The sequence below is a fragment of the Danio rerio genome, chromosome 24 (genome assembly GCF_052040795.2).
Source record: "Danio rerio strain M-AB ecotype USA chromosome 24, GRCz13ab, whole genome shotgun sequence".
Classification (NCBI taxonomy): domain Eukaryota; kingdom Metazoa; phylum Chordata; class Actinopteri; order Cypriniformes; family Danionidae; genus Danio; species Danio rerio.
This window is the reverse complement of record NC_141044.1, coordinates 14,435,176-14,462,762: the sequence shown is the minus strand read 5'-3', so window position 1 is coordinate 14,462,762 and position 27,587 is coordinate 14,435,176. Positions and strand designations below refer to the sequence as shown.

General features: G+C 35.0%; 3 protein-coding genes and 1 long non-coding RNA gene across 4 annotated transcripts in view; 3 read left to right on the top strand and 1 right to left on the bottom strand.

Annotated features, from left to right (window-relative positions):
• ipo4 (importin 4) overlaps positions 1-14,209 on the top strand; it is a 74,875-nt gene extending 60,666 nt beyond the window's left edge. Inside the window, exons 26-30 of the mRNA XM_087309339.1 lie at positions 890-1,116; positions 1,192-1,324; positions 3,395-3,499; positions 3,586-3,655; positions 13,708-14,209. Of these exons, the coding sequence (XP_087165465.1) occupies positions 890-1,116; positions 1,192-1,324; positions 3,395-3,499; positions 3,586-3,655; positions 13,708-13,838 (666 nt within the window). The 3' untranslated portion in view covers positions 13,839-14,209. The remainder of the gene's footprint in view (positions 1-889; positions 1,117-1,191; positions 1,325-3,394; positions 3,500-3,585; positions 3,656-13,707) is intronic.
• Positions 14,210-15,110: 901 nt separating this feature from the next.
• si:ch211-196f5.2 lies at positions 15,111-27,346 on the bottom strand. Its single transcript, NM_001044802.2, is given in 3 exon segments — positions 15,111-15,816; positions 21,505-21,734; positions 26,975-27,346. Coding segments are annotated over 3 exon segments (612 nt in total). The 5' UTR covers positions 27,244-27,346; the 3' UTR covers positions 15,111-15,703.
• Positions 19,099-20,843, top strand: cox19 (cytochrome c oxidase assembly factor COX19). Its single transcript, NM_001110540.2, is given in 3 exon segments — positions 19,099-19,286; positions 19,371-19,482; positions 19,571-20,843. Coding segments are annotated over 3 exon segments (282 nt in total). The 5' UTR covers positions 19,099-19,204; the 3' UTR covers positions 19,659-20,843.
• LOC141380688 (uncharacterized) lies at positions 25,050-25,878 on the top strand. The gene is made up of 3 exons (XR_015524837.1): positions 25,050-25,190; positions 25,272-25,366; positions 25,748-25,878. It is a non-coding gene; the product is annotated as an uncharacterized LOC141380688 (long non-coding RNA).
• Positions 27,347-27,587: the final 241 nt, after the last annotated feature.

Below are 27,587 nucleotides of genomic sequence, written 5' to 3'. Positions count from 1 at the left end.
TTCAGTCACCAGCTTCTCACATAGTGTAACATGACTTTCAATTTAATGCAAAATGCAGTGCATTGTCAGAAAGCAGTTTTGTAGTTTTGGATGTATAACTGACATGAATGAAAGAGATTGAGATAAAGCTATAAAGTCAACGGGATTCTAGCACATTTTAAGAAAAATAATCAAAGTGGAGAGGAAGTTAATAAGTATTACTAGGTTCACATGGAATTTGCACGCACAGAAATCCGCAGATTTCCATAGATTTTTTGCCCATCATTAAGTCTATTTATTTACTTGTGTGCAAATTTATATTTCTTCAGTTTTAAAATGTATTTCAGTTTATTATTGACTAATATAAAAATGTTAATTAGAATTATTTACAATACAGTTTGAAAGTAATATTATCTGCCTTTTAGTATATATATCATATAAGAGACTTTATAAGAGAGATATTATATGAGAGTCTTTGTTTACCAAAAAGTCTGTCTAATTGGATTTGCACTGTAAAAATAACATAAGTTAAAAAGGTATTATTTTTTATTTTATATATAAAGTTTTATGATACTCCCCAAATCATTCCGCATAAATCCTCAGATGAATTTTGCGCAGAAATAATAAAAAATGTGTGTAGATTCTGTCTGGCCCTGCCTATGACACTGAACATTATTTACAACATTACCTTCAAAACACAGCCTTGGATTGGTAATTTAATGAATAAATTAATTAACAGATATGATTGTGAAACATTATTACAGTAAAATTAATAATGTTATTGTCATGTTATCGTCTTTGTCAAAATCTTAGCAATTATTAAATTGTTCATTTAAATCCTAATAAATAAATAAATGGAAAGAATAACCACATTCTTTCATTTCTCAAATTTTTTATTTTTTTTTGGAAGAAATCCTCTTGCACTGAAGCGGATCGCTCCTTCTCTATTGGTACAATTGGAGAAACTCTGCACTCTTTGGTGGCTGTGGCAGGAGGGCGAGCTGTGGCTGGTCGACTGTCTAATCGGCTTCTGCCAGTGCTTGTGGCTGGAGTGAAGGACAGTGATGCGGAGGTGCGCAATAACAGTGTGTTTGCATTAGGAGCTCTCGCAGAGGCCGCCGGACCCATCATTGCCTCGTATCCATTACAGATCTGTGTGTGTGTGTTTGTTTGTGTACCTGTTCACTATAAACCTTAACTCTTGTGCTTCAGTGATTATCCTATGATGCTCTCTCTCTTCTCCAATCTGCTTTCTAAAGAGACTGACCTGAGAGTGATTGACAACCTGTGTGCTGCACTGTGCAGGATGATCATGAGTCATATAGAGGGTGTACCACTTGAACAGGTCACTTCTGTGCTAATGTTAATATTTACCCTATTTAATGTACTTTGCTTCTACAATGTATCTGCACTTTGTTGTTAAGTTTAAAATAATTTAAATATACTTTTCATACAGTAATTGCTTGCATTTTCTGATCTAAATGCATCTGATTGGCATTGCATTTGTAAGCTTAACAGAAAAGTATGATGTCAGCTCTCATAGGGCACCTGAATTGCTGTACATGGCGCATTATCCATGAGCCTGAGATCAAAAACTTGCAGAACTTTCCTGATCCCAACACGGCCGTATGCATACTAGTTTGCTAGATTAACATTAGTTATGCTTTTTTATGCGTTTCCTGTGTGAGGTACTTTTTGTTGTATGTTACTATGACATTTAGCATGCACAAAATAACTACGATGCTACCTCAACATTTTAAGGGTACCACTGAAAACCAATGTCGGGATAATGCATGTTTAAGACATTTGGCATAATTTTGCTCTTGACTTAAAATGTGTCCCCACCTGAAGGGTATTGGAGCTGGAAAAAAAGAGACCTGAAAAAATTGAACGTGAAGTGCTTTAATTATTTTCTGTTATCCTCATTTGTACATGTTTTTGGATAAAAGTGTTTGCTAAATTTCTAATGGTAAATGTAAATGGTCCTTGAATTTCAATCTAACAAAAGTGTGGGAACCCTGTTGAATTTGTGCAGTATTTTTGTGGTCATTTTTAGGGTATCTGCAGGGTCTTAAAAAGTCTTAATTCTCAAAAGCTAAAATTTAGGCCTTAAAAAAAGTCTTAAATCTACTGAAATGTTGTGTTGTAGGTCTTAAATCTTTTTTGACAGGTCTTGATTTTCCCTTGTTCATATAGCTCCCCAATCTGGCCGTTAAGATCCATACAATCACCAACAATCCATCTCAATGAATTTTGTACTTTTTTTTAATTTAAAAATAGCGTTTAATAACTTTTCTTACGGTTACATTTGCTTAAAGGTTCTCAATTTATGTACTGTCGAAGATACTGACCTGACCTGTATTTTTGATGAATAAAATATTATTATTGTAGACTGAAGTAATTGGCAGCTGTTTTGTTCTATTCCTCATAAGGTTTATATAAAAAAGGAAAAATAAATGTATATATATAAAATAATAATAATTATTATTATTAATATTATTAATTATTAATTAATTAAATTATATATTATTCATATTATTATTTTTAATAATTAAAAAAATTCAAACAAATTGTTATTGTATTATTAAATGTTTAAAATTTTAATAATTTTTGTTAGGACAAGTGAAAATATTTTTCTAATTATAATTTTTCTAATTATTAATTTTCTAATATTCTGAAAAAATCTTGAAGGCTGTATAAGGCCCTCTATAAGTCTTATATTTAATTCATAATGGTCCTAAAATGTCTCTAATTTAATTTAATGAAACATGCAGAAATCTTGATTTTGATGCCACAAGCCCTTGTTAATTTCAACCCCAATAGACCCACACATGTTAAATGAATAGCTTGCCTAAATTTGAAAATTCTGCCATCATTTACTCACCCTTCAATTCTGTCGAAAGAATGTAGTTTGCTAGCACCCATTGATTAAAAAAAAAATAATTTTCATTTTTGGGTGAACAATCACTTTATTGCTGAGGTTGAAACACCATGCTTGAGTTATCAGTGAAGGTTTGGGTACAACCACTGAGGATTAAAGCTGGTAATAGGAGTTTGATTAGCTGCTTACAGTTTGTGTGGGACATCAATCAGAGCATAGGATGTTTTTTGACCCTAGATGCTTGCAAACTTGCTGTAGGCCTCTAAAACTAAGTTTAAAAAGCAAAACTTGGGCACATTAAATATATTATTATTTGAGAGATGTTCTCTAATAATGAATTAAATAAATAAATATTTGACAATTTTGTAGAGTTCAGCGTTCTGTCTTCATACCATTTTTGTAAAAGCACGAGTAAGCTTTTTAAATGTATATTTTTCATTTATTTTTGTTGTTTCAACAGATTGTTTTGGTTGTAGCCATACAACAACAAAAATAAATCAGGCTTTAATATCTCTGTTAACTCTTTTCTTTCAGGTATTTCCTGCTCTGGTAGCTCGTCTCCCTCTGAAAGAAGACATGGAGGAAAATAAGACCATCTACAAATGCCTGACCTTCCTCTACTCACACAACCCTTTGCTGGTAAAAGCTCGTTTACACTCCACTCGCAGCTCCTTATTCAATTGTGATCCTATCATTGACTGACTGACTTTTATTTACCGCTACAGGTTGTTAGTCAGCTCAAGCCAATAATATGTGCTGCAGCTCATCTGCTGGGCATTAAGGATGTCGATACTGGTGAGAAAGTGTCAATATGTTTTTAATATTTATTTTGTACACCACAGCACAAGTTTGGCATCAGTAATATTGTTTTCAAAAGAAGCCTATTCTTCTCAAGGCTGCATTTATTTAATCACTAAATAATACCTGTGAAATTTAGCATTCCTAATATTTAAAAAACAGTTTTAGGAGCAGAACGTGTTGATAAATTTCCCTATTCGCGTGTAAATAGATGCGTGAACATTTTAAGTTATTCACTTCTATCGTGCATCAAAATCAGCTTTATTTGTGGGTCAAATTCACTTCAGAACAGACGTGGATTCACCTCATGGGCAGGGCTTCTGTCTACCCGGTGACTGTAGCTTTGTTGCTAAATGGCTTACATAGATTTGATTGTAAAAATAACTGTTTATGTTCTTTATGAAGTCTGAAAAACAGCGTCGATACGTTTGGAGCAGTGTCTGAGTTCACTAGATTCTTTTAGAGGTGCACCCAGCTCTGTGAGCTCATAAACGCCTCCAGAAACTTAACCTTGATGACGGAGGCTTTCAGCTGTGCTTCTGACTGAGCCGAGCCCAGTTTGATGAACTGTTGTCTGTGCAGGAGAATTTTCCCCCGGGACACCAACAGCAGGCGATGTGTCATAATCACGTCGCCACAAGTTCCTGATTGGTTAACGCGGCGCGAACGTCCGCTGAAGTTTAGATTTTCTAACTCAAGCGTTTACCGCGTCAAATGTGCAAAACGCTCAATTCGCGCTGCGCCATTCGTGCATATTGTGCCACAGGATGTATTATGATGTATGAACTATTCGCCTATATTCGCCTATTCGAACTATATCTTTGCATTGACTCAACATGTACATCATTCGCACTTGATGCTTCTTACGCTTCTGGTGTGAACACAGCATAACATTTTTTTAGTTTAAAAAACTCAAACCTGACTTTTCAGCATCATTATTTCAGTTTTTAGTGTCCCTTTTTTAACAAATCAAGAGTGTTGGATAGTCACTTTTAAAAGTAATATATTGCAATCTATATACTATATTACACACAAACACAAATAAAACAAAAAATAACACACTCATTAAAACATAACTTTACAACTTTAGTTACTTTTTTAGATAAAGTCAAGGTTCAGGATTGTTTCCCTAATGTTGAAATAATTCTCTCATAATTATCAGCATTGAAAGCATACCAAGTAGCCCAACATTTTTTTTACCACTGGTAGTAATAATAATAAATAATTTTTAAAATTATTATTAAATCATTATTCAGATCATATAAGCATATTTTTTAAAGGATAATGTGACACTGATAGATTTCAATCACACTAATACATTTATTTAAATTTAAAAATTAAAATTTATTTTATTATTTAAACTCCATTGGTTAAGAAAATCATGATTAGTCGGCGCTAGTGCTGTAGTGGCTAGTGCGTCGACACATGCACTCCGGTGCTCACTGCGACCCGTGTTCGATTCCGCCTCGCGGTCCTATGCCGATCCTTCCCCTCTCTCTGCTCCCCATGCTTTCCTGTCAATTATCTATACTGTCCTATCTAAAATAAATGTGAAAACCCTGAAAAAATAATAATAAAAAAAAAATTATGATTGAACACAGCTGATACTGCATCAGCTCTCTATATTGCACCAATCAGAGGAATACTGACACACTATAACAGGGTTCCCGCGGGTCCTTAAAGTCTTAAAATGTCTTAAATTCAAATCCGGGAAATTAAGGTCTTAAATTGTCTTAAATTTTACCGTAAAGTGGCTGTAGGTATTAAATTTTCAGCCGGTCTGCTTAATGACGATAGGGAAGCACAGTGGTCCACCGTAAAACATTTAATAGTTAATTAATTCAGTATGTGAAACAGAAGAGAAATGACAGTCTCAGTGATTTATTAGCTTATTACGGTAGGTCGGGTACAGAGAACAGACACTGACGCCGGTCTGCACCTGCGTGCTGTCATTACGCGGTTGTTGATGTGAGGTTCAAAATGCAAAGTTGGGAGAATGTAAATTTAACGACATGGCAAAGAGTCAATGTGTAAATTCTGCAAAAAGACCTTTTCGTTAGGGACCAGGGGGCTCAAAGTCATCGAGTATCACATGAAAGGAGAAAAACAGCAGCTGGACGTTGCAGCAGCTAGTCATAGCGGGTCAAGGTTAATCCCTGCATTGTTTGCAGCTTGACCTAACAATGTTACTAGTTCAGACTAGAGCTGAAGATCTTTGTTGGGTTTGGACTTTATTTCTATCATTTTAGACGAGGTCGTGCCGGGCTTGGGCTTGCGCAGTAAATAAACACATGTCATGTGATGCATTTCGATTAGCACGAGGAAGTAATCAAATTGTTTGTTACAACATTGAAATCCATCCCTGCAAAGGTGAACCAAATGATGACAGAGATGTCAAAAAGAGCGAATTATGTCAGCGGTCAGGCCAGCCGCCTGTTTTATTCGAACAGTCATTCTAGCCGCTGGTATATAAAGGTATTTTTGCGGTCGCTCATACACTGCGTATTATGGTAAAGCACTAAGGAGCAGTGTCCAGTGAGCTGACAGGACATAACGCGGCCACTCGCTGCGTTAGCCGCGTTTCCATTATCGGGCCAGTGTGAGCCAGGGCTTTAATCGGGCTGGGGCGGGCCAATAGCCCGGGAGGTTGAGAAATGAGGCCGAAGTCATGTCGCGTTTCCACTGTCGGGCTAGTAGCTTACAGCGCATCACGCAAACACCGCCCACAGAACGTCCCCGAATCAAACGTCACACAACCCGCCCACTTCAGGGGGAATCAGGACAGGCAGATAAAGCACATCATAGAATCATCACGAAACTAAAACATTAAAATGAAGACAACCGAAACAAACAAACGACACGTTACTGTACAGCAGTACATGAAATGTCTATACGCACAGACCTGTGTATTTCCATTCATTACATTTGTTTACTCGCCGACTGACTGATGGCATTGTGCATCGAGTGCTCTTGCCACTAACGAAGGGACCCAACACAGAGAGCGCAGACATCCATAATATAAAGCCACAGAAATTCTCCTTTATAACTCGATATGGCATGTATTTTATAACATCCTCGTTTTCATAGAAGTCGTGTTGTGTTTCAGCACAAGAGCGAGTAGCCTAATAAAATATAGCCATATTTGTTGTGCTCGGCAGCTATTCACTAAAGCTCTTCATTTAAAGTTTCATTTATAAATTTAACCACATCATATAAAAACATAAACAGTTGTTTGAGGATATAGAACACATTTTGTGTTTGGACTTTCCCCGATGCGTTTAAAGCAGCGAGCGCTGCGCAGGACTGAGTGGCAGAAAAAAAGGTAGGCTAGATTCTGCTTTCGCTCATCCAAAAAATGCTCTGTTTGCGCGATTTGATTAATATCATCGTATCCAAATACTTTATAAATAATATTTCAAACCTTCTCCGGTGTTAATTCTTTTTTTTCAGACAGGTCTTTGTAAAATGAAAGTTAGGCTATATGTGGGTTTAAAACTGTTTGATTTATGTATTGTATATAGGCTACCTACATTGTTATAGCTAGCTTTTGTTTTATTTTATATTGGTTTATTTATTTAATGTGATTTTTATATATATCCAATATTTGTAATTCTTTAAATTAGCCTATATTTCAGTATAGCTTAGGCTATTTTATCAAGATATGACACTATATTGTTTAAAGTCTGCGAAAGTGGGCACGTAATTTGTTAAGTTTTAAGTCTTTCTGTTGTATTTATATTGTGTATTATCTCCAAAATAATTAAAGAAAAAAGCCGCATGCAGCATAACAGAGCTGTGAAGGAGTGCTTTTGCCCAGTCTCACACACACATACAGGCATCTAAACGCGTACAAACATTTTAAACTTGACAAAAACTCTCAAACCTTTACTGTCTGCTGTGGCTTTAATATGGTGTAAAGATTATTATGCGTTATTGAAACATAAAGGAGGACGCTGCAAAAAACGTCACTATAAATTAAAACTACTTTATTATTTTATGCAGCAGCCTTACATTTAAAAGGGAAACATAAGGGTGATCATACGCAAAAAGACCCCAGACTATAAGGCTAGATGTTTTCTTTCCCTTATTTCTTTATTTGTTTGGCGCATATACTCATGTGCGATCAGAAAACTGCCAGCCTCTCTTTTCACTCCGCCCCGAAGCCCCAGCTGGCCCTCCTTGGCCCAAGGTATTCGGCGGGCCGAAAAAGGCTGGCCGCTGGCCCAAAGAAAGCCCCGCTTTGGCCCGATTAGGCCCCGGAAGTGACAGTGGAAACCCCACTGGCCTTGGCTCGCCCTGGCTTGCTCGGTTTAGGCGCGAAAGTGGAAACGTGGCTATTGAAACCGCTGTCATGGAAAATGAAATGAATGTTCTTGACTGGTGGAAGATGAACAAACAATCCTACCCAAAACATGCAAAATTAGCCAGATCAGTAGTATATCCCGGCCAGTAGCAGCAGCAGAGAAAAGGTGTTCAGTGCTAAAGCCATAAAGCCATTTACAGTGGATTCAATAATGTTTCCCCACAAAACACATAACCTAATCTTGATGAGTAAAGAATTTCAAATTTTAGCTAAATATTAATAAAATCATAATATATGCAGAGTATACAGGCTAATGCTGGCATTATTCTTTTATTATTTAGCTTCACCATCGCCTTATTGTGAAGAGAAGTGGCAAAACAAATCCCACTGAGCCTTTATCTTAATTTTGTTATTGCCAAATATCCGTCATCATTTATCATTTATTTTAATTCATTTGCTAAGAAAGAATTATTTTTATTAGTGTGTTGGCCAATTTAAACGTTAAGTGTATGTACCCAGGCCTATTTAGAGTGTTGAGATGTTAAGATGTTACAAGGGGCTCTATCGGACCTACCTTTCATAGCCTGATAACAGCTCTAGTTCAGACGCCCCCTCAGTCAGCTATAACAGTTTCATTTCACCACCAGACACCCAAAAGGCAGGTACTGAGGGTTATCCATACTGGTACTGAGGGTTATCCATACTGTGACGAGGCACAATTTATTTTAATCTAACGAAAGCATTAAAATGAGTAGCCTATTCCAAAGAAATTATATAATTTTTGGGTTTTAAATTATATTTGTTGAGGTTTTCAAAAAGTCTTAAAAAGCATTAAATTTTACTTTTAAAATGGTGCAAGAACCCTGTATAAAGAACCAGAGTTTTCCTCTCCAGTCATCTACATCTTAAAGTATTTCCCCTTCCACCCCTACGCCTCCCTTTCTCCTGATAGGGTGGCACGGTGGCCCAGTGGTTAGCACTGTTGCCTCACAGCAAGAACGCCGCTGGTTTGGCCCCTCACCAGGATGGTCAGCGTTTCTGTGCGGAGTTTGCATGTTCTGCCCGTGCTCGCGTGGGTTTTCCCATTGTCTAAAGACATATACACCATAAGTAAATTAACTACTCTGAAGTACCATCAAAAGACAAACTCTTAGCCAGCTACATCTCAGCACGTTCACAAGCAGGGGAGTTCATGAGAACTACCTTAGCTCAAACTCCCCTCTCACCCTTCAAATGGGTGGGAGCCCTGGGTTCAAGGATATTCTGAGCTCAGGACTCTCTCCTGGGACAGCATGCCAAATACGCTTTACAGTCAATCATCAGCTAAGTAAGAACTCTTGAAATTGTAACAATAATTAACAATAAGTGTGTTAACCTGGACCATCCTATTGAAATTTTGGCAATATTGTTTTTTAAGCTTTATTTCTTGTAAATGCAATAATTCGATCTAAACAATGTGGTTAAGCTTAGGGCCGATATCTTTAAGCGGATAAATCACGTATTGTACAGAACTGCCTGTCTCGCGCATGCGTGGGCAGAACTTGTTCAGACTTGTCCAGTGCACTAAAATGGATCTCTTCTCACATTGTTTATTCCTTCAAAGCCCGTACTTGTGTGGTATTGCTGTGCTTTAATATATCAGTAAGTAACCATATTCCTTATCATTGTAGATGTGTTTACTTGAGTGTCATTGTGTATTTTGGTTTAAATCGCCTTAGAAAAAAAAAATTACATGTTAAAAATATCACAGCAGCATTGCACACGTGCTAAACAACTATGTGGGTTGTTTGTAATCTAATATGATAATTTGTTCTTGTCAACACATTGCTTGCCATGTGTTGTTGATGTAAGATTATATTCATATTCAAGATTAGGTTTTATCGGAATATTTATATTGATTCATATTGATTAAAATGAGCGCTCGTGAGGGCTATTATCTCACACACACACACACACACACACACACACACACACACACACACACACACACACACACACACACACACACACACATCTCATCTGACATTTTTCACAGCAGCACGGGGGAGATGTGCACCAGCCACTGAATCCAGCATAGGGGTTCTCAACTCACCGCATTAGTCTGTCTTTATAATATACACTGTTTGTCATAAAGTCATTTGTGCTTAACGCTCAGGTGTTGTATCAAAACCTGACTCCGAGGGCAAATCTGACTTTGCTTCGCATTTGCGCGCATCACGCAATGCCTGCAGTTGAGTAAAACTCAGCGATTTATTATAGACTTTTCATCGATCATTTTTCTTACAGTTGACAGCAAGAACAAACATAGAAGCATTGACAAGCAGCTACATGTGTTCAAAAGAATTAAAAAAGCAAAAAAAAAAGATTCTATGCCGCATTTTGAAATGTAATACAATCTGTATTTAGCTGTTCGCTTGTATCGTGGCTCTGAACTGTCAAAATATCTCTAAAAAAGGATTTTTTTGGACATGACATATTTGTACATATGTAATGCGTTTTATTCAAAAACATTTGAGCTGGTTTTAGTCCTTATCTCTTTCATTTTTATCTTATTAAAAATATATTTAACTTGCTTGGTAATTAAATCCCATTTAGTTTTTTAACCTATTATTTTTATCCAACAGTCAAGTTGCACGTCAATTAGCTATAAAAAAAATAATAATAAATAAATATATATATAGCCTTCGATAAGAGTTATCGATATCAGCCAAAAAATCCACATTGGTGCATCCCAAGTGTGCCGCAAGCCTGCGTTTGAGTGAGGGTCTCGGCCGTTAGATCGCCCCCTGGGGGCTAGCTGCAGTATGTCCTCCGTGTTAATGAAGGAGACTTGAGCCCAAATAAAAAAAATTATTACACTTGCAATAAAATGTCCCGAAAGATGGTTCTGGTCGATTAAGGCACTGGTTATTGTGCTGAAATAGGTGCAGATCTTCATTTTTGTAAACAGTTTGTTTTTAGCAGTAATTTAATGCTGGGCGTGTCATCGTGATTGACAGCGGTGATTGACAGTTTCTCAAAGTGCGGCGTCTGAGCCTTCGGCAGGAGACTGAAGTAGACTGAAGTGTTATTATTAGATTTCTGTGTTATATTACCATGACAAAATGAGTTCAGCAGTAAACTATAGTTTCTGACATACATGATCCTGGTGGAACACTGTTTATTCGCTAAGTTCAGGGCTTTTTTCGGGCTTTATTAGTTTGCTGATACACGCCTAGCCACCCAGATAGCAAAACACAGTTCCGGCTAGATTCTCGCCTGCTGGAGACTTATCTCTTAGAGCTCAGACTGACTACCTCTGCTGGACCTACTCCGGATGCCTGGACTCACTACCCAATTCCAGCCCGAGTCAATCGAGCCAGATGCGGCGGCCGAGCGAGCCGGCGCTGCCGCATGCGAGCCGGAATCAGCCCGCGACGCCGCGAGTAGGTTATGCGCTGCGGCCTGGAGCTGGCGCGATTGAATATATAAAACCCTCATGTTTGTTAACGTTTTTACATCCATTTGTGTTGATATGACAGCAAACGCATGCTGAGAAGTTCGGGGGGCGTGGTTGATTTTACATAAAGCGTTTGGTTGGAAGCTCGACTCCGCTCATTTTCGCGGCTCCTCCTCTGGCTCCATCAGACAATCCTTCTGCGCATGTCAAGGCTCCAATTTCAGCAGTCTTTTGCGACAGTTTGTGCCCGTCAAGCAGGCGTTTTGCCCTCAAGGCGTTCAATGGGAAAAAGGGCTGTCGCGTCGTCCATATTTTTTACAGTCATTGGTGCATCCCTAATTAAGCTCAGAATTGTATTAACATAAGTGGTGTGCACTGATTCTAATCAAAACATTCAGGCATGTTACAGCCTTATGCCAAGTTCAGACTGCACAGTTTTCAAAGTAGTCGTGTCACAGATGTTTTCACACTGCATGACTATCTGGGGTAGAGTTCTTCCGGTGCTGTTTACTCACCTCTAGGATGGATCAGCAACAAGGATTCACACTGCATGGCTTCACAATAGGAACAATCGCCAACTACTTTGTCTCGGTCCTCAAACTACATCTCACAACCAGAGAGAGACAACAAGAGGTCAGCTAGTTTATCTTTTGTTATTAACTACATAATGAGAAATAAGCCTTTAGAAGGGTAGAAAATGTATTTGTTTTCCTCACCTGGCTTTTTAAGAGATTTAGCAATTTCTCTTAAACTTTTTTCTTTTTGACCCAGTTGTGGTATTGCTCACACGGGTGCTGCTGCAAAATTTACTCTAGTTTTTCCTTCATTTCATGGGTCCAAATAGACAGAAAACAAACCCCTTTAGCTTCTCCCACAACCTTCCACTGTCCTACAGGTACTCATACTAGTGGATGCTCTCTCATTAGCTGTAGGTAATCACTGATGTTATTTTCAATCAGAATACATTTCACACTAAATGATTTTGAATCACCGACAGGCCCAGATATTTAGCATGCCAAATATCTCAAGGGTGTCAGTGACTCATCTGCGTTTTTTTCAGATACTGTCTTTAATAGTTCAAACTGTGTGATTTGTTACTCGCAGAATTAGCACGGATTTACCTGTGATTTCAGGAATTTGTCTGTGATTTTTCTAACCTGTGGGTGAGTTAAAATTGGGGTTGAAATCATGCAGTCTAAATTTGGCATTAATGCCAATTTATTAGATATTTCTATTCTGCACAAAGTCTCCATATGAGGGTGGAGAAGTACAGTGTGTTTTCTGTGGAATACACTTTCTTTGAAGTTCGCTGCTCCAGCAGATAGGTGCATGAACAGAGAACTCCTGTGGACTCACTCAGACCAACAAGTACACACAGCTCTATGAATGATATCTGATAACTTTTCCTCCACTCCAAATCGATAAACTATGTTAAAAACAAGTCTCTGCTTTCTCATTCAAAAATTACTTGTAGAACATCACATTGCATTAAAAAGTTTTTTGTAATCTGGCTAAAACCCATTCAATCAACATTCAATTCATCTCAATAAAATTTTAAACTTTATATTTAAAAAGTAATTCCATTTATCAAAATAGTTTAATTATTTTCCTCACAATAACATTGGTTTAAAAGTGTGCCATGTATTTCCTCCTGAGGACACCAACCTGGACAGATTGTTGTGCATAGATTTAGTTTATTATAATTTTTTATAACTTTTAAAACATTTGTTCTTATTTTAAAGAAAAGTTTATGTTGGGAAAACAGTGTATGGATACAAGTAGAGCTTGCTTGTTTTACACTATGTAAAACATTTTACTAATATCTGAACTAATTTTACTAATATACTAATTACTAACTAATATTACTAATATTACTAATATTTTATTAATATATTAAGTTTTTTATTATTTCATTATTGTATTAAATGTATAAAAAATGTTGAGAGGGCAAATAACAATCTTTTCTAACTGGGCCTTTTGAAATATTCTTAGCCTTTAGCTCTTATTAAGTCTAAAATTTTATTTATAATGGTCATAATGTGTTAAAGTCTTAAATTTAACTTTGTAAAACCTGCAGAAACCACGTTCCATGTAAATAGGTTTGAAGAGCGATTAAGCCCTTACTCTGATCTCGTTATTCATGCACATGTAGTCATCTGTACAGTTTGTATTTTTGATCAAATAAATGCAGTGTTGATCAGCTTTATAGCTTTTTTCTTTTTTAAATCTTATTGATCCTAAATTAAAAACTAAATTTAAAAATGATGTTCAGAATGATTAATAATTGTTGTGTTTCTTCATTTTTAGAAACCCAAAACACCCTGCTGATTCTGCTCAGAGGTTTAGCCCAGCAACACTCTCAGGAATTTCAAAGTGTGGTAATGTCACTTCCTGATGAGCAGAGAAACAAAATGACCATGGCTGTCACTCAGTCCTAGCACTCACATATCCAGCTTTCTTCCCTTCCAGAAGGCCTTGCGCTCTTGCGAAAGCCAGCCAAGTTGATGAGATTTTTTTATGATGTTAGAAATAGGCTGATTTGTTTAGCTGAATGTCAGCATTCTGTTCTGCAGCAGAGAAGTTGAGATGCTTTCTCTTAATTTATTGCAAACATTCACTAATGCTCTTACACTTTTATTTTGGTTTACTTTGTCATTTTTTCATTTGCTATTTTTCTGGACGTCTCATTGAATCTTTTGCTTTTCCATCTATATTGGATATTCCATGAAATTCTGGCTTAATATTTGAGTGAAGCTTTAAATTGCTCTTGTGTTGAAAGAAATACATTTCTATGAATTGTTGACTGACATTTCTGTATTTTACATTTGTTCACCATCTTTCTGAAAAATTTATTTCTATAGAAAAATGCAGTTTGCATTTGAAACATGAAAAGTTGCCGTATAGATTTATACCTCTTCATATCTGCTTCATTTTAGCTTTTCATTGCATCGGTTATGGACTTAAGCGTCAACAAAGCAAACAAACATTTCAATTCTGACATTTGAGGGTAACATGCATTTTTTAATGATTATTATCTCAAATTTAAATATGTGTATATACACTATCTGACAAGTCTTGTCTCCTATCCAAGTTTTAGGAACAACAAATAATAACTTGATTTAACTTGATCTAACTTGTCTAGTTGATCATTTGGTATTAGAAGTGTTTATATGAACTGCAAAAGGCTCTAGGTTATGCTTTTTTTACCAAAATGAAATATGATTGCACGTTCCCATACTGAATATAACCTCAAACCATGATTTTTTTCTTCACCAAACTTGACTGATTTTTGTGAGAATCTTGAGTCTATGCTGGTTCCAGTATGCCTTCTGCAGTATTTGTGATGATTGGAATGCAGTTCAGCAGATGATTTATGGGGAAAATGTACCTTCTGCCACTTTTCCAAATGATTAACTAGGAGTCAAGTTGTTATTTGTTGCTTTTACAACTGGGGTCGACGACAAGACTTTTGTCAGGTAGTGTGTTAATAATGCTGAATTGATTTGATCAATATACAAAAACGTAACAATTCAAATATAATTTATTCCTTGGATGACAAAGGTGCCTTCAGAAGATTCTTGTAGTTGGCTGTTTTGGTATTCAAATATATTTATTTTTATTATCAGTGTTAAAAACATGCTGACAAGACCTCAAACATCTGAAAATGATAACATTAAAACATACAAAAATAACAGCTTGAAAACTTTTTGTACATTAGAATGTGATGTTTTATTTTAGGCAAAAAAAAAAACATTTTTTACAGTGATTTACAATAGACACCCACTAAAATGTTATTCAGTTTAACAATAGTTTATAAAAGGATACTGTATTTAGAATAGAAATGATCCAACTGCTAGAGTTTCTAAATTTCAGCGTATTCATAATCTTTTACCTTTTATTTAGGTGAAATATATCTGAAATATATCTGTTAAACAGAATGACGATGGAACCACGTCACACACATTTTGAAATGTTATTTTCACAAAATGCATTAAATCAGACCCTAGCTTTTAAAATGCTTTCTATATGCATGTAAAATCAGTTTTCAACATGTAATGTTGTTTGATTAAATGCTGATTATTTTAAAATACAAAAATAGCAAGAACTTAAAACCTCTTTTAAAAAAAGAATTGTTAATAAAAACCTTAGATATTCAACCACATTAAAGGTTAAAATACTTCAAATGCAGCATTGCACATAGAATGTAGATTAGAGTATACATGTTCAAAAGATGAAATGAAAGTCTTCTATGCAACTCTATTTCTGTTAGATTGCTTTAGCCTTGCTGTCAAATGTCTTCCATTCACTTCTCTCCTGGCAAGTCAAACTTTTCTTGGGTTTTCTGGCCTTTGGTCTTGGATTCAGATGCTGTGTCCAAAGGCAGAGTCATTTCTACCGGCTGGAGTTCATTTTCAGCTAAAAACAACACAAAAACACTGAGTATTTTAGGACTTAAGATAAAACAGATCTTGAGTAAAATCTTATATATATAACAATGTATAAAACAAATGTATTTCTTCTGAAGCCTTTATTAAAGCTTTAATACATTTTATGCAATCAAAAAGCATGTCTGATTAATGCTTATGAAGTAACAGTTTAGGTAACAAAAATAGCATTGTATTGCTGCTGTAAAATCAAAATAGAAAACATAATTTTGATTAAAGTAAAAATAAATAAATAAAATAGTTATAATGTATACTCTACAATACTAATAGGCTCTTATTTTTGTCATAATAAACCGAACGTTTATTTTGATAAATTTTTAAGAGGACATACAATAATTGTCTTTGCAAGATAAAAGTCTCTGATCATCATCATATAAAACATCCTACTTTTCATCCAAATGCTTGATGTAAACTCTGTTTTTATGGCTGGTTTCCACATTTCCCTCCATGATTTCCAAATAACACAAATCAAAGTGATGTAGTTATTTTTGTCTGCTTCAGATTCCTTGACATATTCAGCACGTAAACCCTGAAGAGTTTTGAGATTTAAAGACGGAGAACTTCAAACGCTTTGCGCACACACATTCTCACTCACTCACTGGAGAGAATGCTGAGTGTGCGAATAGCAAACACACTTACTCAGCAGCCGTGAGCGCTCTGTTAGCTCACCTCAATGATCTGCAGATGTCATCTGTTAGTTACTGTCAGGAATAGACTGTTTTATTACTGCGAGCATTCATACTGTGGCCTAATGCAAACCAACAAAAAGATGATGATAAAATTCCATTCATTCAGACACTAATAATAACATTCGTAATTGTGCTTGCAGATGAAATTCACTGCACGTCCAAAACCAAAAAGAAAAGTAATTTACTGTGATAATTAATTGGATGGCTTTTAGCTTTAATTACAGCCCACATTCCCCAGGCTATCATTTCAGCATGCATTTGCAATGTCACAACATTTATTCCCTTCCAGATATGCATACAATTTTGGATGAGAAGAGAGTCAGACCGCTGTGCTAAATCTTCTAACCCCAAAGATTCTCAATAACGTTAAGATCTGGTCTCTATGGAGGCCAATCTATGTGTAAAAATTCTTTCACTTTTTGAGTCTGATGAATGTAAGCATTGTTATTCAGGGAGAGTCATCAGGGAGAAAAAAAGTTCTTTGATGGTCATTCAGTATACTCAGGATGTCAGGTGACCTTATTCATTGGGCACATAACATTCCTGAACCTAGACCTGACCAATCGCAGCATCCCTTAATCACAGCACTCAGTTTTTTGGTGTACTGTCTCTTTAATTAGAACCATTAATAATTAAACAAACCAGAGTCAGAAATTACACTTATACTACAGTTAACACACCTAAAGACAGTTCAGATGTTGTATTTTGTAAGGAGGAATTGAGTTGGGGTTGTTGAATTAGACAATACCACACACCTGAAGTGATAAAGCGGCCCAACATGAAGCAGTGTTTTTTTTTTTTTTTTTTAAGTTTCACAATTTGAAGGCATATTCCACTTATACTACAGTTAACACACCTAAAGACACAGTTCAGATGTTGTATTTTAAGACATTAGTCAGGTTTTTGTCCTCAAACTGCTTCTGTGTGTATACATCCCATCAAAAGCCTTTTGGTTTGTTTTGATTTTTGATCGTTGCTGGGAAATAACTGAAATCGTTCATTGTTGTGATGTAAAACTGTAATGTGGTCGAGACCCGATTGTAATTACTTTAAACATGCAGTTACTTAAAAATAATTGGAATGTTCATCAGCCAATCAGAATCGTGCATTCAACACCCCTATAGTATAAGTTTAATGTATGCTGACACTTAGTCATTTTTCAAAATGATTTGGTAAATAAAGCACAAGCCCAGATCAAATCAATCTTGAGCAGCCAAAAGCCATTAGAGAAACCAGCATCTTAATGTGCTTTCAGATGTGAAATCCTGCAGTCCTCAAACTGTCCTGTTTCATTATAGGGGTCTATGTGCAGATGCATTGATATTTATTGCTCTAATGCTATAGTGTTTGTAAATGTGTTTGCATTTTTAAACTGGTAATAACAAGTGGCTGCAAGAAGAGTGTTGGAAGGTCAATGAAAATGTTGGGAGAAAAATCTAAAGTTAAAATAAAGAAAATTACAAAAATGATTTACAAAAAAAAAAAAAAAAAAAAAACTCAAACAAATAAATTAGTTTATTTTATCAATTAAAATGAATGCATAGCCTGCTAGCATAAAACTGGTTCCCTCGATAAAATACCAATTGGATTTTCCTATTGGCTTTTGAAAAATTGCAAACAATAAGCTCTGTGTTCAAACACTGTTCATTACACTTACATGTTTTGTCCAACTGGATAATCCTCACACAATGATATAACTTTTTATCATTTTTGGATTCTAAATGCAAACACTAGAACTGAAAAGCTAACATTAGGCCATATATGGACTAGACTGACTAGGCTTGCTTGTTATATCACCACCAGTGTTAGGGAAAGTTACTTTAGAAAGTAAAGCATTACAAGATTGAGTTACTCCTCTAAAAAGTAACTAGTTGCGTTAATTAGTTACTTTTTATGGTAAGTATTTTGTTAAGATACTTTTTTTTTTTTTCAAAACTGCCTGAGGCTTGATCTCTTTCAGAACTTGCAGGAAAGTTATCTCTTTTTTTAAATAGAGGAAGTCTGCATTTAACAACACACCTTATAACCTACTGCTTCCATCACAGAAATGTAAGGCTCTGGCATCTTTGTTTTTGTCTGTTCCCGTGGGGAGCTCATTATCTCATTGAGTGTGTTTCAACGTGATCACACAATTTTAATTCAGCAATTTAAAAAAAAGCAAATTAATCTAAAAAGTAACTGAAAATATTATTACTTAATATTAAAGTAATGCATTACTTAACTCGTTATATAGAAAAGTAAAAGTCTTATATAACTCGCGTTATTATTATGACCAATGCTGGTCACCACCACCAGTGACAACTTTCTAAGCTTATTTTTATAAACATAATAGAAAAATAGAAGTTAAGGGGAAAGTGTTAAATACGATTATAAGTAGGCTATTAGAAGCAGAAGTACTGGGTATTATTATTATTATTATTATTATTATTATTATTATTATTATTATTATGAATACTGGGGTATAAGGGTGTGTTTGTATGTGCAGGAGAAAAGGGTGGGGAAGAGGGAAGTGAGAGGTAAAGTGATTCTGATGCATACTCCGGAGCTGAAGGAGGCGATAATGCACTAAAACGCTGACTGCCAACCGCCGTTTCTTCGCCGCTGAAGAAAGTGTATTGAAGTGGTATCTTTTTCCAAATAATTAACAGAAAGACTGTATTTTATAAAACAATGTCAACAGCGATGAACTTTGGAAGCAAGACGTTCCGACCGCGTCCACCGGACAAAGGAGCGTTTCCCTTGGATCACTTCGGTAACGTAAAAGTGTTTATGGACGTGCATCATTCTCACATTCATGTTCATATTCATTTACCAAGTCATATTTTTGTGTGCGCAGGTGAATGTAAATCATTCAAAGAGGTATATATGCAGTGCCTAAGAAACAATCATTTTGACAACTCGCGATGTCGGATAGAATCAAAGGAGTATCTGGAGTGCAGAATGGACAGGTGAGCTTTTTCTTCCCCCTAAGTTAAAAAATTCAGATCATATACATTAAGAACCAAGTTAATCATAAAGGTTTTTCTTAATTTACAGACAGTTAATGACAAAGGAACCTCTTGAAAAACTTGGCTTTAATGATTTGACGGAGGATCTGTCAGAAGAAAATGAAGCCAGATCCTGACAAAGTGCTCTTTTAGTTTATCTGGCCATGTGATATGAATAGCGTGTAACGTTATACTATTAGCCAGAGCCCATGCTTGGTGCTCGGACTGATACTTTACATATTTGATGTTGTTGTAGAATCCATTAAAAGGTAATTATTTGAAATCCAGTCTTCTTGGACAGTAATGTTATGAACAGAGTTGAACTTCAAAATAATGTCTGTGTGTATATATATATATATATATATATATATATATATATATATATATATATATATATATATATATATATATATATATAATTATATATATAAATTAAAACTTTAAATTTGAAATGATTTGTTATACATTTCATTTGGCTCTCATTTCATTGCAATCTCACCAAATAACTGATCTCACAAACCAGCTTAAATGTGCATATATTAGCAAACATTTTGTGAATTAGTTTCTGAGGAAGGTTTGTCTTCTAAAGTTGGTTAGATTTCTAAGAAAAGAAAATGGAATGTTCTCCTAATCTCTAGATTATTATCTCTTTACATTAGGGCTGCAATATATAGTTTTGGCATTAATATCGCAACAAGGCTTTCTGCAATAGTCACATCGCAGGATATGCAATGTTGAGTTGTAATTATAGTCGATCAACAATTGACTATACATGAGATTTGCAGCGTATTACCATAACAGAGTGAAACTTTATCATATGCATGTGTTTTAAATGGCACTTCAAGAAAGTTTAAAGCAGTTGGCCACAATAAGATTAAACATTTGTAACTTTAATGAAGAAATATTTACTGATTTAATTATACAATTAACTATAGTGTTATTTTACATTACTAAATTTAAATTCGGTTTAACCCTGGAAAACCATAAAGAACGGTTTATTTACTTTTTTTCCTTTGCACGTAATTATTCTTGCTTTTATTATTTTAATACATGATTCTTACAAATCATACCCTTGCAAAATCAACCCAACCAATCTAAATGAATGATTTTTCACAAGTAGAGCTATTCATGCCATCTGGCAAAATAGTTTTTCATATCGCAATCTATATTGCAGCAAAACAAAATATTGCAATATCAGATTTTTCTAATATTGTGCAGCCCTATTGTACACAAATAATCACTTCTACGTTGTTTGTTATTAATAAAAACAAATCACAAATTTGCAATTGCTGAATATATAAATAAAACAGTTGTCCAACAAAGCACTCTAAGCCGCTATTCATTTTAATTGAGAAAATACTCATTTATGACCACATTTTAGTCATATAACACATTAAACTGAATTTTAAATTAAATCATGGTTTATACAATTACAGTCTGCATCGCAGACACCAATATTTTAACAATTTCTATAAAAATGTATCCCTTGCTGGCCATCAGATATTAGGCATGGATATACAATCACCGGTCACTTTATTAGGTACACCTTACTATTAACGGGTTTGACCTCCTTTTGCCACCAGAACTGTCTTAATTCTTTGTGGCATAAATTCAACAAAGTACTGAAAATATTCCTGAGATTCTGATCCATGTTGACATAATAACATTATGCAGTTTCTGCAGATTTGTTGCCTGCAAATCCGTGATGCGAATCTCCTGTTCCACCACATCCTAAAGGTGCTCTATTAGATTGAGGTACATTGAACTCATTGTCATATTCAAGAAATCAGTCTGAGATGATTATTAAATATTAAAATGATTAGGAGTTTAGCAAAAAAATCAAGGTAAGATAAAGTCAATTTAAGCAGTTAAAAAATCTAGTATTGTAGTATCAGTATTAGCTTCAACTTCTCGTTAAATTCTGCAAAACAATAAAACTAAATGCAATTTTGCCAAAAAACATGAGCTGCTGCATGTCCTCACCTGGCTGTGTGTGTCTCCACGGCTGGATGTCCACTCCGCTTCTGCAGAATGAGCGGTCAGTGTGAGACTCAGTGCTGTAAATCACCTCCTGACTCTGACGTTCTCCAGGATGCTGCGCTTTCACCCGCATCTCTAGAAGCGTCACCTCTTTCTCCTTCAGCTTCCCAGATTTTCCCTTTACCTGTGTGCGCTTTGAGTCCACCCACACCACACGCTCCTTCACAGCTGATCTGAGAACAACCAAGAGTCACCCACAATTCAACACATGGAAGTTTATAAATGAGCAATATTTTATGAGTAGCAATGAGATATGGCTGTATATCAGCACTGATGGAAGGCGTGCGTTGGCTTGAGGCCGCAGGCTTACTACCTTAGTGTCCCACAAGTCACAATATACAGCCATATTGCACTGCTAGGGGTATGATATTGCATTTATACAACATTTCGACGACATAGTCTTGGGTATAAAAAAGAAAATCAAACATAGAGAGTCTCAAAAATGTCTAAAGTAATAATAAAACAGGTGATTTTACTCACATTTTTAATTTATGAGCTACCTGACAGGTGGACAAATCTAAACTTTTTGTAATCAAACAAATATAAATATGCATATAGTAAATAATACTAATGATAATAATAACATTATACAAAAGTAAGTTGTTGTGATAAACCTGAAAAAAGCCCCTGAGGTGAAAAGGGCATGGAGGTATGGTTTTTATATTCATATAGAAAATAATATATTTTTTTTATATTTAATCCTTTAATTCTTTTTCATTTGTAAAGATAGTTTTGTATTGCTCTACATTAAACAATGTTTAAGCGAGGCGCACAACGAACGCTGGACTTTAGACCTGCTCTCAGCTGGTCTATTAAGCAGTCAATTTTAGAAACATGTCTACAATCTTATCTAGCCCAGAACACCCATGCGTCCACAAAGTGGTGCAAATGGATTTGCTATTTAAACAATTTGGTGGAGGACAGAAAAATTAAGGTTGCGTTGCTCTAAAAATAGCACCATGTTTTGTAAACGCTTATTGCTCCGGGTGTATGATAGGACCCTATAAGGCTGAACGGCATGAAATGCCTTCAGAGATTTCGCAGTAGTTCTCTGTTGCAATTAGGATATCACAATAATTAACCCTGAAAAAGACAGAGCAATGTACACTAGCAGATTAATGTAGAATAAATAAAAGAGAGAGATCAACTTGTCACTTACCTGTTTTATAATGATTTGATCAGCTGTAGTTTGAAATACGAAAAGAAAATGAGTTTTTCTCCCCAATAAGTTTTTCCCCCTATCCGAAATTATAAACATTTTAAAATGGGCACTATCCTTATAAATAAACTGCATAGTTACAATTTAAACAGCTACACCCTCACCTAAAAAGGCCTTAAAAGTATATTATGTTTTCCAACAGCTGCAATATTTGTCAAACTGTAGTGATTTTGTTTCTCTGCTTGTATCTTTGTGTGTGGGGAATAATACACAAGGGTGAAGATGCTGTACCAGTGCTTTTGGCTATCAGCCAATCAGATTTCAGAACAAGACAGTTGTACAATCGTAAATATCGTTTGCAATTCAAAATGTTCGGTATCTTATTAGAAGCATATTTGATTTTAAAGTACACATGAAATCAAACCTAACCATTTTAAGTTAGCTTACATTGCTAGTTTTGTGGTTAACATACTTAACCACGCCCCTTTCAGCTGTCAGTTTTGACAGTGTTATGACAACAAACAGAAATGGTGAAGAGAAGGTGTCTGTTAGGTTGTAATAACTTCCCCAAACCCTTTTCCGAACTTTGAGAATGAAATGCCAAATTAACTACATGCCAACTTAAATACATCCAATCAGCTCGCAGTAGAAAAAAAAACAAGCCATAAACACTGCTTTCTGATATTGGAACTGTCACAATATGAAAAAAAAAAAACGGTCACAGCTTCCATTTCATGCAGACTGTAACAATTTAGTTATTGTGAGACTCAAGTCTCCTCTATTTTTGTATATACTTTTAATGAAATCGAAACCCTTATGTCTTTAAAGGATTTAATGATGCCAAACAATCAAAAACTGTGGGCTAATAAAAATTATTCGTAAGAGCCTGTATTACTAGGTTCAGCAGTTATCTTGGAATGTCGTGACTGACCAATCAGAATAGATTAGTCCAGAGAGCTTTACAATGATGTATTACCATGCATGCATAATGAATGCCTTATAATATGTTGTAGCACCTGGTAAATAGTCATGCTGTAACTACAGTAAAACAAGTATTCATAGGAGTTTTAAAGCATGTATAACTTTATATTGTATATGTAAGTCTGATGCCAATAGATTTAATTCCTGACACACAGTATCAAACTTGCAATGTCAATGAACTTATTGATGTTACTGTGAGTGTGAGGGGGAGGGTTTTTGGTGGGGATAGGTGTGCACATTAAAAGCATTGCATGCAGCTCAGCTTCGATGAATTCAGAGTATATCCAGAGTTTAGGTGGAAAATGTTCTGATCAGTATTATTACTGTTAATAGTAAATTACGACACGGCACAGTGTAACATTGTTTATAAGGCATTATTCAAGCATTATAATACATTTAGAATATAAAGTGTGTGATCCCTAATCAATTCTCTGTTCCTTATGGAAAAGTGCTAAGAGTTGATGTTTTGCCCTTGGTGTACTTTTAAGATCTAGATATTGTCTCCATGAGCAAATATAACTGTCAGTGCTTCAGATCTTATCAGTGAGGACAATTTTGTTTGGGAGATCATTTAGTTTAAAGAACAAGTTTAAGGTAAAGTATGGTAATGGTAAAAGTTGATGCTACACTGTAAAAAATGAATCTTGAGGCTTGTAAATTTCATTAAAAAAATTTATGTGGTCATTAAAAATAATGTGCATATTTTCTTAAAAAAAATATTCTTGCTAATACAATCAAGAGATAAATTTCACTTATTTTTTTAAGTAAACCAGTGCAATTATTAGGCTTACTTTTAGAAACCAGTTAAGCTAATAAAATTGAGGAAAGATGGATTCACGTTTTTTTTTTAAGAAAATTCACTCAATTATGCTGATTTGATTGAGATGTTTGCATTTGAATCTCAACAACGGCAGTGACCAGACGACATTTTGAAGAAGCAGATCAATTGTAAGCTAAGAGGTAAGCCTTAACAGTTTATCATTTTTATTGTCTTAAATAAGCTCTTTCATGAAAGACACTGCTGTTTAAGCTTGTTCGGGAGCCTAGTTTCTGCCATATGGGTACACGGGTATTTTTAAACACCCATTCCTATTTGAAATTGATTTGCTTTAATGCTCATTCTGAATTGTATATTTAAACTGAACAAATTATGTGCATTGTAATATTTAACAGCTCTGATCAGGCAACATTTAAGCGGGTGGACGAACAACAGTGATCTTGTTGGTTAGCCTAAGCTAAGCTATGTTAGCTATAGCCATTCAATGGGGTTTATGCACAGCTAGTGTTTTTCCATTTCATAAGGTTCCTTTTACAGCATTGATGATGTAATGTTATTAACTATGTTTATATATAATACTGTACAAAAATGCTAATATTTGTTTGATTAATTTTTCAGATTAATGAAGAAAATGTTCACAGTATTTTCCCACAAAAGAGGAGCAGTTTACTCAGGCAGATTCTGATAAAGAGAATGGGTGCCAAACAGCAGGTTATTTATAATGTTATTTGTGTATTATTAGATTATTAATATTAGGCAATTTTACTAATCTCTACACTTTTGTTGCATCAGACCTCACATTAAATCAGGGATAAGACGAGAGAAGCTGTCCTCTGTTGCTGGTCTATTTGTATGAAAAAGTGGAGCAGCTCATTCAGTAGTGCAATGTAAGTGTCTTAAACTAATTTAGATATTTGTGATTTTCAGAAAACTGCATTTTATATTTTTGCATTTTTACAAAAGACAAAAATATAGCTCAGTCACAACATTGTTGAATGCACTATTCTTTGTATAAACTTGGTGATATTTATTTTTTTTTGTACACTAGTATGCATTTTGAAAACACCCTGTCCATTATAAGTCAAAATACTTGTGTACTTGTGTCAGTCAGCAATGTCTACTCAAACATTGAGGAATTAATGTTCACAGAGATACAAAGAAATGGTTTATTTCCTTAATGTATTTCCTTAAAGTGTTTTAGTAAATCTTAAACATTTGAAATTTACAATTGCATAGTTTCACAATAATAAACAATGTTTATCTTACAGTGTGGGAATGCACAGAGGATTGCTGTCTGCCAGAGAGATGACCTACAATAAGGATTTCTGCATTGTCTTGGAGGATGAGTCATGGCTGGCTTGGAAAATCTAGAATTGCTGAACTGGATTTATACAAGTATTCCCCAAATTAAAATCACCCACAAAAAAACTTTTAAGAAATTTTATTAACAAACTTTTGTTTCTGACACAAATTCACTGTTACAAACTTTTGGGAAATTGTTACTGCATCGACTGATTGATTTATTGTGTTGCTAATAATTTGAGATACAGCTTTTATACTGGTCTTATATGTTGTGCAATACACAAATTCTGTCAGAGTTTGTCTAAAATGTGATTATTCCTACAAAAGAAAGTTGACAGAATTTTTTTTTTCCATGACAGGAATAAAGAACTTTTTTTCAGAGCTTAACGTTGCTGTAACTTTTAAATAGATTTGTTCAACAAATTGTACCATTTTGTTATCAGTGGAACATGTAATAAAATGATTGTTAGCAAAAATGCATTGTGGATGTGTTTTATTATAAACTATATATTTGACATTTTATGAATGAGTTATTTTCATTAATACATTTGAGTAAATGGTAGTTGATTTGCTTAAATTATAAAAGCACATTCCACTAATAATATTGAAATCATCATCTATCACTCAAAAAACCTAGTCATTTTCACATGATTCAATCAAGTAGTTTTTGCTAAAAAAATTAATGTGAGTAAATGGTGGTGGATTTGCTTAAATTATAAAAGCACATTCCACTAATAATATTAAAATCATCATCTATCACTCAAAAGATTTTGTAATTTTCACATGATTCATTCAAGTGGTTTTTGCTAAACAAAATCATGTTTTTAAACTACCTAAAAATATTACGTGCAATAGTGTTACCACACTTTTTTTTGTAAATAGCACGTAAGATTTTTTACAGTGTAGATAAAACTTACACAATTAGAAAATGAGTACTCAAGATTTTTATAATAAAAAGAAATGAAATATTTCCAAACCAAACATTTTGTTTACACAATACATGGTGTAAACAAAATGCACTGATTAAATAGGAAAGGAGATGTCTTTTTTACCTTTAATAAAAGTAGTATATTGTTATAGAATGTAACATCTTCCACAACAAAATAATTCAAATATTAACTAACCCTAACCCCTAAAACCCTTTGAAAGGAATAATGAGCCAAATAGAAAAGCAGATGTATGTTTGAACTCACTCATCAATCCCCAGGTCAGCAAGTGTGGTGTTCAGGAAGGGGAATGCCTGCTCGTGGTTCAGAACTGCAATGGGCAGGTGCACAACCATGGGCACTGTCCAGTCCAGATCGGCTCGTTTCATTTTGTCATTGATGATGGAATTTAATGGGACATCGCCGTTCATCTGCTTCTCTTGGGACTCAACCCCATGCTGGAACTCCGGGTGTTTTTCCAGTCCTGCCAGCTTGTGTTGCTGCTCAGTATTGTCTTTTCTTTCGTCTATAATCATTGAGTCAATTCCTCTGATTTCCTCTCCGGGTGAAATAATAAGCCTGACTGCTGTCTACAAGTCAGACTTGAGATTCAGTGGGATCAGATAGAGACGGAAGCTCTGTTGGGTTTGTTGAGGTGATAATCTGGGAGTTTGCAGAAGTGCAGTGCAGATTTAAATGGTCTGTGTGAATGTGTGTAATGTGTCACTGAAGTGTGAGGTTTATTAGTCTGTCAGAGGCTGACAAATTACTGTATGGAGAGTTGTTTATATTATTAAATCATCTTTTCCTATCCCTATGCTTTTTAAGTTTAGGCTGTGATCCAGTTAACCCTCTAACTCCCTCTGTTATGCTTGTTTGA